Here is an 11,154-nt window from a genome sequence, read left to right as displayed (position 1 = left end):
GCTAGCACTAGACATGCTAGCACTCGTTAGCATCAGAGACAGCTAGCGCGGCTAGCAGCCCTGAGCCTCCAACTCTACTGCACGTAGCTTCACCTGAGCTCCGTCATTGGCTGGAGAGAAAACACAGACTCTCTTCATTTGTATAAGTCTAGTGTTTGTTTTTGGGCACAAAACTCCAGACTCAACCTTTAACAAAACAACAAATAGGCTAAACAATAAAAAGACTGAACAACAACAACAACACTGATCCTCCTCCTCCTCCTCCTCAGTATCTCTGTGGCCTCGTTGACCTGCTCGTCGACCTTCGTCTCGCCTCCTCTCGCTCTGAGTCCAACTCTATAAAAAAATGCTTTTAATATTTCTCCTGCAGCGTTCGAGTCCTGGCAGCTCCGAGTCTTTGACTTTGAAGCTGCTTGTAGAGTTTAATGTTGGGAAATGAGCAGTAATGCTTCGTTTCACGAGCTCATAAAACTACTAAGAAATTTCTAGGAAGTTCTTGGAAAGAAACTTTGTGATCTGGTAGAAATTATAAGAAAAACACAGAGACACAGAGAGACAGAGAGAGAGAGAGTTAATAAAGCTGCTGTTGATTGATTTCCACATGAGTCTCTTCAAACATCTGCAGCTCCACAATTAAAACAGGATAATTGAAACTCCAGAAATAAAATCGTTACGGCTCGAGCTCGGCCACAGAATCGAACGTCAGGAAAATAAACCGAAGCTTCAGGAGGAAGTCGAAGTCGTTGATGGAGCAGAACAACCAGGTTTTACAGTCTTCACTTTACTGACCAGTGTGATGTCACAGTGTGATGTCACAGTGTGATGTCATAGTGTGTTTTTTAAAGGTCTGACAATTAATAAAGAGACAGTGGAGGAAAACAAGACGATGATGAACAACAACAACAACAAGACATTTCTGTAGGGGAGAACGAGGTTGGTTGTGACACTTTTTAGTCTTGCATGAATATCTCCTCATCAAAACATCCTGGAGTCATTCCAACATTACAAGGAAGTTTAAACTCTTGGGTTTTATTGGGTATCCAGTTCATTCTTTAACTTATTCTAACAATAATTTATTAATCGTCAAAGACAATCTGTGACAAATGTGATTTCATTTTTTTTTTTAATCCTTGGACTGCCCAGACCCGATAGCTATCTATCATCACCAGAAAGTGAATAGTTGACTCAGTGCAGCATTGTTAAACCTATTTGAAGTGATAAATGAACTGTTTCCATTTTAAAAAATGTTCTAAAAATTACCATAATGTTTTTTTCCCCCATTAATGCTGCGTTCAAAACAACTCGGAAGTTGGAAAAAAACGAGCTCCGAGTTGTAAAAAATGAATTGAACGGCGTCGAACTTGGAAATTACAGGTCGGAAACTCGGGTATCATTTCAGAGCTCCGACCTTCCGACTTGACGTCACGACAACATCAAAACATGGCGGCCCTCGTCTTACACGGTCAGAATTTTAAAATGTTAAGTTATTTGTTGAGGTTTTAATGCATATTTTTTTGTGTATTGTTGCCTATATGAAATACGTTTCTACTGTATTAAGCTGTGATTGTTGTCAGGGCCGGTTTTAGGCTCACGAGCAAATGACAATGAAACTATAGAGCTTTCCCTTCATACTTTTTAATGGTGTCAGATTCTTTCTTACAAACCCTTTGTGTAAAAGCCCAGAAGAAAAATAGTGAAGAGCTTAAAATTTACAAATGAACATGAAAAAAAACAAAAAACAAACAAACAAATCCTCTCAACTAAAGGTCGAGTGCCACATATGCAGGTGAACTCTCTGTAGGTTTCTGCAGCCGTGGAGGAAAAAACCTGCAGAAATGATTTTAATTTCACAAGAACTCTTCTGTCTGTTCTTATCACACACACACACACACACACACACACACACACACACACACACACACACACACACACACACACACACACACACACACACACACACACACACACACACACACACACACACACACACACACACACCCCATTGTCTTTGTTATCACTGTTGTCGAGTTTCTTATCACTGACCTGGAAATTAGATTAAAGCAATAACAATAGCGTTGCCGTGCCAACCAGCTGAGCCAAAACATCCCAAACCTAAAACCATCTGTTTTTCTTTCTTCTTTCTTTTCTTCTTTTATTTCCTGGTTTTTGTCCCTGTAACACACACACACGTCATGTAAAGACTCACCTGGTGCACACACACACTCTTATTAATTTTTTATTATTGATTATTTCTTTTCCATGTCTGACCTGTGGAAACAGATTGAAACATGATTTTTTATGATTTTTTTTCATCATTCAAACAATAAATTAAACATAAACATAAATATAGGACGTGAAAACATGTAATAAAGGAACTTCATTTGGATTATTGAGCTTTAATTGATGTTTTGATTCCAGATATTTAGTAAAATGAGTCGTTGTGTTGTTGTCGTCTCTTCTGATTCATGTGAGAGTCACTGAGTTTTGTTCGGTCCCAGAGAATAATTAACATAAAACCAACTCACCTCAGTGACTCAGACTCTTTGTTCTGTGTAATTGTGCGATCGCTGTAGAAGAAGTTCAGTGTGACTCACCTCAGATCGGCTTTCTGCTTCTTCCTCTTCTTGTTCTTCCTCTTCTAAGCCACAGAAACAACAAGTTCAACCAACTAGTTTCTATAAAGATCAGCTCAGTTATGATGAGGACGAGGAGGTGAAGCTGAGTCACCGACGGAGGAAAAACTTCAGAGTTTCTGGAGCTGAAGAAAGGAGGAGAAGCTGAATGAACTCCTCAGGTGACTCATCAGGAGACGATGAGTGAAGAGATGAAACAGGAAGTGATGTGGAAACAGATTCAACTCTGAGAGCGTTCATTTATATATGGGATCCAGCTGCAATCAGAGGGATCTGATTGATTGATTGAATGATCGATTAGTTGACTGTTTGGTGAGCTTGTAAACAGAGGCGCCGTTTGTGAACAGGCAAGGCAGGCAACTGCTTGGGGCCCCGAGCCATTAGGGGGCCCCCGAGGGTCGGGGCCTGAGGGCAGTTTTATCGACAGAAATATCTCAAAATGCGCTACCCGCAGTGACCGCACCCCCCTCCCCGTATCGTCGTATAGCGTCGATTTGCAATGACATCTCAGTAGGAAACCCCCCTAACGGGGCCCCATGTCATTCTCCGGACCTGATCCCATCTAACGTCAACCTGTATGATGCACCTTATCACCGGGAGTTTCTAATGAAGCCGAGGGAAAAAGAAGAGTCCACCTGGGAGCAAGACGTGAAGAAAAAAGAGGCTGAAGTAAAAATAAATGCAAGACAGTGGTGGTAAGTGGAGCAGAGTGTAACGTGGGCAGTAAATAACTGTTGAACAAATGCTAATAGTCTAATGTTAGCTTCAGACCAGTGGTGACCAGTTAGCGAGTGGGACTGCACTGGAGTGAGGGACTCGGTGCGTGCGGTTCTGGTGCTCCACTCGGTTACGGTCGTTAAGGGGCAAAAGAAAAATAAAAAGAGCAAGATTAACTTAACGTTATCTGCTGGCCTCCTTGGCAGCAAGTAACAACACTATTAACTTGCTAGCTAGCAGGGTGACATAGTAAAGTTATGTTTCAGTATTGAAGTGAGTAGCCTATTATTATTATTATTATAATAATATGAAAGTGTAATCTATTGGTGCTATGAAAGCTATGCCCAAGGAAAACATTTAAAAATCACTCTCTTATCTCTCCTCAGGATTATTATTTAGGTTTCTGACAGCAGCAAATCAGAAGGACAAAGTGCCTCCTCCCAGTGCTGACAGTGAAATCTGTAAGTGTATTGTTATAAAGAATCTTTAGAGGGCATGGCATATGTTATCAATTAAAGTAAAACTGTCTTTTGTTTTTTTGTCATATCAGTTGAACGTACACCTCCAGTGAGACAGCAACACCTGCCCATCATGAAGACGACATGTCACCAGCTTACACAATAACTGGACATTTGGAATAAAAAAAGTTTAAATTTCATACATTTTTTGTCGGTGTTCGATTATTTATAAAATTATGGTGATAAACACTGGTTGGAGGGCCCCCTGGGGATTTTTGCTTAGGGCCCCAGCAGACTCTAAAATCGCCTCTGCTTGTAAATATTCACTCACCTCATAAAAATTGCACTAATACTATGAAACCGGAACCAGCAGACACTGATGGTCACAGTCAGTTAATTAGTTTATTACATCTATGATGATGGAAACGATTCAGCTCCTGTTATTAAATCTCACTTTCTCTTTAAAGTTCGGTTTTATTCTTTGTGAACTAGAAGATTGTCTGTTTCCTTCAGGCATCGGCTCGTCGGTTTGTCTCTGACTTCATCAACACATGAACGGTACAAACTACAGTTTCATGGTTTCACTGCACCGTTCAGACGTCTTTACTTTACTGACGTAGCTATCGATAGCTGAGTTTGTGTGGATTCTGAAGCCTTGGTAAAAACTTTGCAAAAAATGAAAACTAAGGTCGGGCTCAGACTACAAGATTTGTTTTTGTCTTTCCTGATGGTCACCATGTCTGATTAAACGATCACAGTCTGTCCTTCAGAGAGAACTTGAGGTACGTTAACGAATGTGTTCACCTCAGAACCATTAACTTATCCTATTGGTCAACATCAAGGTTCACGTCGTAAGAGATTCAAACTAGAAATTCCAAAAATTCTAACATGCTAGACTTTCCATCAGGGTATTTGTAGGGTGAGATTCAATCGTGTTTTAGTAAAATCTAAAATCTATACATGATTATTGATTAGCTACTGTTGTGTGGGAGGAGCCTCGGCTCATTGGTTCATGTTTGTTGATTTGCTGCTGAAATCAATCAATCAATCAATCAATCAATCAACAAAGACAGAACACAGAGACTTTGGAGCCACAACATTGTTTTTTATAAACGTCACAAACTAAAACTTCACTAAAATAATCCGATAATTTACAAAAGTTTGCAACAGAGACAGAAGAAAACAACGTTTTTACAAAACTTCTCCACTCATTGTGTTTTTTTTTTACAGAGAGATTTTAAGTGCTGAACCAAACAGGGTGTTGTCGTAGATGCAAAATCGCTGTTTTTCAGTTATGTTACACTGCACGTAATCGGGCCCAACGCTGGAAATGTGAAACCAAGAGAAAATCAACCTGAATTTGTGTCGTTTGATCCTGAAGTAAGATTTTAATCTGAACGACCTAAAAAGCCAAACTGAACTGAACTGAACTGAGATGACTGACATGAAGTTCCTCGATGCACCAACAGGAAGTGAAACGTTGAACGTCACACAAACAGTTGGACTCATTAAACCGAACGTTTCTCTGATGGATCTGATCTGAACCTTCGTCTCTTAAACCCTGAGACACGTGTCGGTCTCTGCTGATGTGGAACGATGAGTTCATGACTCAGGCGGCGACAGCGACGACGCTCGGTGAACAATGAACTGTGGATCTTTGTGTAATCGTTTAAATCCAAACCCCTTTCTTAAACTATTTTTAGCCTCAGTGAGTCACAGAGACGTTTGAGGATTCAGAGGATTCACTGAGTGATGGACGATGATACGGATGATTCATAACTCAGACTGGAATTTCTAGGAGGAGGAGGAAGAGGAGGATGAGGAGAGACCGAGAAGATCTGAGATGATGAAGATGTTGTTGTAGTCGCATTTCCCCTGAGTTTTGTCTCTCAGGCGTCACTCAGTGTCTTTATGGTCAGACTATCCCGATTATGATCAAATTCAGGATACTGAGTTTACATGAACACAGAGAAACCCATGGTTATTCATCATCAAACGCAGGCACTTGTGGTGTTTAGTTTTTACAACACAAACTTTGGCAATTTTGACATCTCCACTGTAGCCTATGTGTTGGAAAACCAGCATCATCCTGCCTGTTCACCACCGACTTAAACAGCGTTTCAATGCTTTTTTTCCCAGCAAAACATCAAAATTATGTTTAATTCTTTCATTATGTTCATCAATAATGAACAGACACAGTTTGTCCAGCAGATTTCTTCACGTCAATTAATTCTATATGTGACAGTTGAGGTTCCTGTCACTATGCCTCCAATTGATCATGTGCCCTGGCTACTTGGCCAAGGGGATGTCCCTTTGGGTGACTGGCAAGCGCGCATGACTCTTACCCGGGAGGTGTGGGTTCAATCCCCGCCCGGGCCCTCTTCACCTTGCCACATTCAGACTATAAACTGTCCTTTGTGTCGTCAATAATGTGATCAAGTCAAATCAAACCAGTTTATCAATGAGAAGTCGTTTATGGAAGTTGGCGGCCATGATCCTGAACCCGACTGTTTTTGGTTCAAAGTTACCTAATTTTTTCAGTTTTTTATTTTTATTTTGCACAATTAAAGGAACCATTTGTAGATTTTTCATTCGCTAGGCTACATATATTAGCGTTAGCGGTCTAGACCGTTACCAGTGTTAACCCTTGAAGTTAGCATGCTAATAAGGTAGCTGGACTGGTGTTGTCACTTTCCGATACCAAGTCACGGTAACGTTTTAGAAGAAGAAGCTGCTCTTATCAAAACCTTTTATCTTATTTTATGAACACGTTGATGACTGAAGCTCTAAGCAACTGTGACCAGCTGCGCATGCTAACGCTAGCAGCATAGCAACGGCAAAACTTACGAGCAGCTGCTTTAATTTTCTCCTAAAATTGAACTTTAGTTAAAGATATAAAAGACTGTGACAGGTTTATTTGTATTACATAGTGTTTTATTCAAATCTCAAATCAATAGCCCACATGATTATTGATTAGGCTACTGTTGTGTGGGAGGAGTGGTCATGACGCTTCGGCTCATTGGTTCATGTTTGTTGATTCGCTGCTGAAATCAATCAATCAATAAATAAAGACAGAACTCAGAGACTTTGGAGCCACAACGTTGTTTTTTATAAACGTCACAAACTAAAACTTCACTAAAATAATCCGATAATTTACAAAAGTTTATACAACAGAGACAGAAGAAAACAACGTTTTTACAAAACTTCTCCACTCATTGTGTCTTTTTTTCTTTTTTACAGAGAGATTTTAAGTGCTGATCATTTAAACCAAACAGTCAATGTTTCTTTTCTTTTCTTTTTTCATTGTGTAGTGGGTGGAGCCTGTGGTTTAGACTCCGCCCACAACAATTAGCTGTTGAACTGAAAACCACAAACACCGTAACGCTGCTTTTACGAACATAAACTCACAAATTTTGATTGATTTTCTTTTTCAAACCAAATCTCAACTCAAGTTTCAAGATTTGTATTTTTTTCTCAGCTCACATCACGTTTGTGTAAAAAGCTCGTGCAGGTCGTGAATTTCAGAGACTTTGATTTTTTTTCTCATGCAACAAAATTCATTAAAAAATTCCCATTTTTCAAACTAAAACTTTATAAACAAACAGAACTGGTCAGTACAGAGAAACAACGTCTTTATAATGTACAAACTTTATATAAACCTCATTTCAGATTGTCACAGTAGCTTCTATTTACAACATGATACAAAGAGCTTTAACTCGACGACACAACATCTGGTTTTTATACGATTTAAACAAGAATCTGTTTTATTTACTGTTTGAATATTTTCATTCATATAAATGTGGTTTTATCTGTTTTTCTATTTGTGGACGATAAAGAACATGAAACACATCACATCACAGACTGATCCCAGGTCAGTTCTCATCTGCTCTTTAATCCCGTTTGTCTTCTGGTTCTTGTTTTCAGCTCGAGGTCGACTCACAAAACTCACACAGAAGCTGCAGATTTCACGCACACACGCAAAAACACATTAACTCTACACACACACACACACACAAACACACACACAGTGGTAAACAGCATTTGCTAGAACATTTGGTGGATGTTTGGTCACACGATGCTGTAAATCATGTCATATTTCAAAATAAAAGCTGCTGAATTCATGCTCCTCATTACACGCATATTCGTGTAAGTGTGTGTGTGTGTGTGTGTGTGTGCGTCTGCTGGACCAATCAGATGTTTTCAGAGTCAAGAGTTCAGTTCCTCTTCTTCTTCTTTTATGTACATTTTGATTTTTTTAATCAATTTTTTCGTCTTTTCGTAACGTTACGCAGCAAAAACATTAAAATAAAAGATGGTAGAGAAACAAATAGAGGGAATAAGAGAGAAAGAGACTTGGAGTCTGGCGGTGCGTTCACTGTCTGCCCCTTCATGTGCTTTTTTTTTTTTTTTTTTTTAATATCTCTTTAGTTTCCTTTCACCGTCCTCTGCTACATTTGCTGCCACAGTCAAATCAGTCCACTGGTGTGTGTGTGTGTGTGTGTGTGTGTGTGTTGTCCTAAAACCAGGTTCGACGCCCCCTACAGGCTGCAGAGTCCACGACAACCACAACATAACAGACTGATGGTTTATCTCTTCAGGATAAAACTGTTTCTTAAAGGGATAGTTCAACATTTTGTCAAATTGGCCCATTGCCATAATCCCTATAGTCATAGCAGTAGGTTCGTTACCTTTAATTGTCGGTGCAAGCTGTTTTTAGAACGGCGGAGCAGAGCCGTGAGCTGCTCAGAGCTACGCTACGGAGGCTCATTATGGGATTTCTTGGTTTTTCCCTCATCAAACTCATCAAATACACAATCCAACAACTCCACAACGCTCTGGTGGACAAGTTGTGACCTGCACATTCACCACGCTATGAGATAATAACACAACGTTACCACACAGAGTTGTTTTAGAGGGAAATACAGAGACTGTTTGATGAAAAACTGTCCCTGAAGGCAACGTGCATCAGCGGTTTTGCATGAATTTCCCTCTAAAACAACTCTGTGTGGTAACGTTGTGTTATTATCTCATAGCGTGGTGAATGTGCAGGTCACAACTTGTCCACCAGAGCGTTGTGGAGTTGTTGGATTGTGTATTTGATGAGTTTGATGAGGGAAACCAAAAAAAATCCCATGAGCCTCCGTAGCGTAGCTCTGAGCAGCTCACGGCTCTGCTCCACCGTTCTAAAAATAGCTTGCACCGACAATTAAAGGTAACGAACCTACTGCTATGACTATAGGGATTATGGCAATGGGCCAATTTGCCAAAATGTTGAACTATCCCTTTAATTTCTGCCATCATATTATTATTATTCTATATTTTTTAATCAGTTCTTTTTGTTTTCTTAATTATTCTGTTTTTTTATTTTGTTTTTTTAACAAAATAAAAGACACTTCATCAAGTTCTCTGAGTTGCTTCCTGTCTCCGTCAGTCGACCAATCAGGTTTGGAGCCTGACAGTGTTGCTCTGATGTGATTGGACGGTGACTGACGACCTCATGTGTGTGTGTGTGTGTGTGTGTGTGTCAGTCTAGTGTCGTGTGTCGCTCCTTCCTCTCTCCTCCTCCTCCTCTTCCTCTTTAGCTCCGCCCACCGTCACCGTCACCAGCGCCTGAGTCGAGTCACACGACTGTTTCTCTGCGTCCTCGTCATCGTACGTCGAGTCCTTCATCATCACCGGCAGCGACCTTCCTCCTCCTCCTCCTCTTCCTCCTCCTCCTCCTCCTCCTCCTCCTCTTCCTCCTCCTCCTCTCTTGCTGCGTAGCCTCGGTAACGCCCCACAGGTGCGTTTGGCGAGCGCCGCCAGCTCCTCCCTGGCGAGCGGGTTGAAGAGCAGGTAGAGCAGCGGGTTGACGCACGACGGCAGCGGCGCCACCAGCAGCAGAACGCCCTTCGCCGCCTCGGGCCCAACGGCGGCGGCGGGGAGGCGCAGCAGCGAGGAGAAGGAGACGAAGGCCACGGGGAGGAAGAGGAGGCAGTCGGAGAAGAGCAGCCAGGCCACGTGCCGGGTCAGCGCCGCCTCCTCCTCCGACGGGGGCGGGGCTTTGTTGGTGTTGTTGTTGTTGTTGTTGGCGCGGCAGTAGAGGCGCGTGTAGGCGAGCGTCATGGCGAGGAAACACAGCGAGTCCAGCAGCACCAAGGAGACGGAGAAGGCCAGCGAGGAGGAGGAGGAGGAGGAGGAGGAGGAGGAGGAGGAGGAAGGCAGCGGCAGACAGAGCGACGTGCTGCTGTGTCCGGCCACCAGGGGGGGCAGCGTCACCGCCGCGCCCAACAGGAAGCACAGGCAGACGGACAGACGCACGGGCAGCGGCGATGACGGCGGCGAGGAGGAGGAGGAGGAGGAAGACGAGGAGCGACCTGAGGAGAGAGGAGGAGACGGATCAGAGGCGTCTGTCAAACCGCAACCAGGGAGTAATGTCTCGCTGCAGCCTGTAGGACACGGCCAGAGGGCCAAACGGCCAGGTGCTGTCACGTGACAACGTAAAGATGGCGGACACGGTAGATTTTGGTGATTTACAGTAGATGATAGAGAGAGTAGCCTAAGTAATGAATGAATGAATTACTATTGAATATTTATTGAATGAACAATTATTGGAACTTCGGTAAACGTTCTGGTACATTTTGACGATGTAACTTGCCATCATGATTCATCTGTATTTTTTTTCCCCATAGGATAGGTCCGGGAAAGTCCCGCCTTTCCCGCCTCTGATTGGCTAGATGGGCTCTCGCCTGATTGGTTGTTTGTTTTGGCTGTGAAACCAACGCAGGCTTTCTGTAAATTTAAATATTGTCAATAAAAAATTAAATTAAATAAAATAAAATTATGTGTTAAGTCTACCTGTACTCTCTCTACTTATCTGGCCTGTCTAGCCTCTACCTGATCTTTTTACTAAACTTAACCAACTCCTTTCTTCATTGCCTAAACCTAACCAGTGGCACAATTACACTTCTCTCAAACTCAAAATGTAAACTTGGAATGTAAAATAAAAAAAACAAGTTTTTCGGAATGTGAAACCAGCGGGGATCAAACTCGGATTCACCACACTGCAGGCGAAAATGCAAACCGCTTCGCCATGGCATCAGAACACACTATAATTTGAGTTTGTGGATGTGGCAAGTGGAGGGATAAGGTCACGTGACAGCACCTGGTCGTCGGGCCCTCTGGCCGTGTCCTACGGGCTGCAGCGAGACATTATAGCAACCAGGGACACGGATGTAAACGTCATTGTCTTCATCCTCACCGCTGTGTTGATCCGTCTTGTCGTGTTGTGTAGCGGCGGCGGCGAGGCAACGCTCCAGAGCGGCGGCGGTGAGCAGGAAGAGACTGGTCTGTGACGCAAACACACA

The 11,154-nt window shown here is 42.3% G+C and overlaps 1 protein-coding gene across 1 annotated transcript in view; it reads right to left on the bottom strand.

Moving 5' to 3' along the window:
* Positions 1-9,337: 9,337 nt before the first annotated feature.
* LOC311006494 (leucine-rich repeat-containing G-protein coupled receptor 5-like) overlaps positions 9,338-11,154 on the bottom strand; it is a gene marked incomplete at its 3' end in the record, with an annotated part of 35,911 nt that continues 34,094 nt past the window's right edge. The window contains exons 18-19 of the mRNA XM_083999342.1: positions 11,049-11,154; positions 9,338-10,164 (exon numbers count right to left, since the gene is read on the bottom strand). The exon at positions 11,049-11,154 is cut by the window's right edge and continues 52 nt beyond it. Coding sequence (XP_083855468.1) covers positions 9,338-10,164; positions 11,049-11,154 — 933 coding nt within the window. The remainder of the gene's footprint in view (positions 10,165-11,048) is intronic.

This window comes from Trachurus trachurus (assembly GCF_905171665.1).
Source record: "Trachurus trachurus genome assembly, chromosome: 23".
Classification (NCBI taxonomy): Eukaryota; Metazoa; Chordata; class Actinopteri; order Carangiformes; family Carangidae; genus Trachurus; species Trachurus trachurus.
This window is presented reverse-complemented; position numbering and strand designations above follow the sequence as displayed.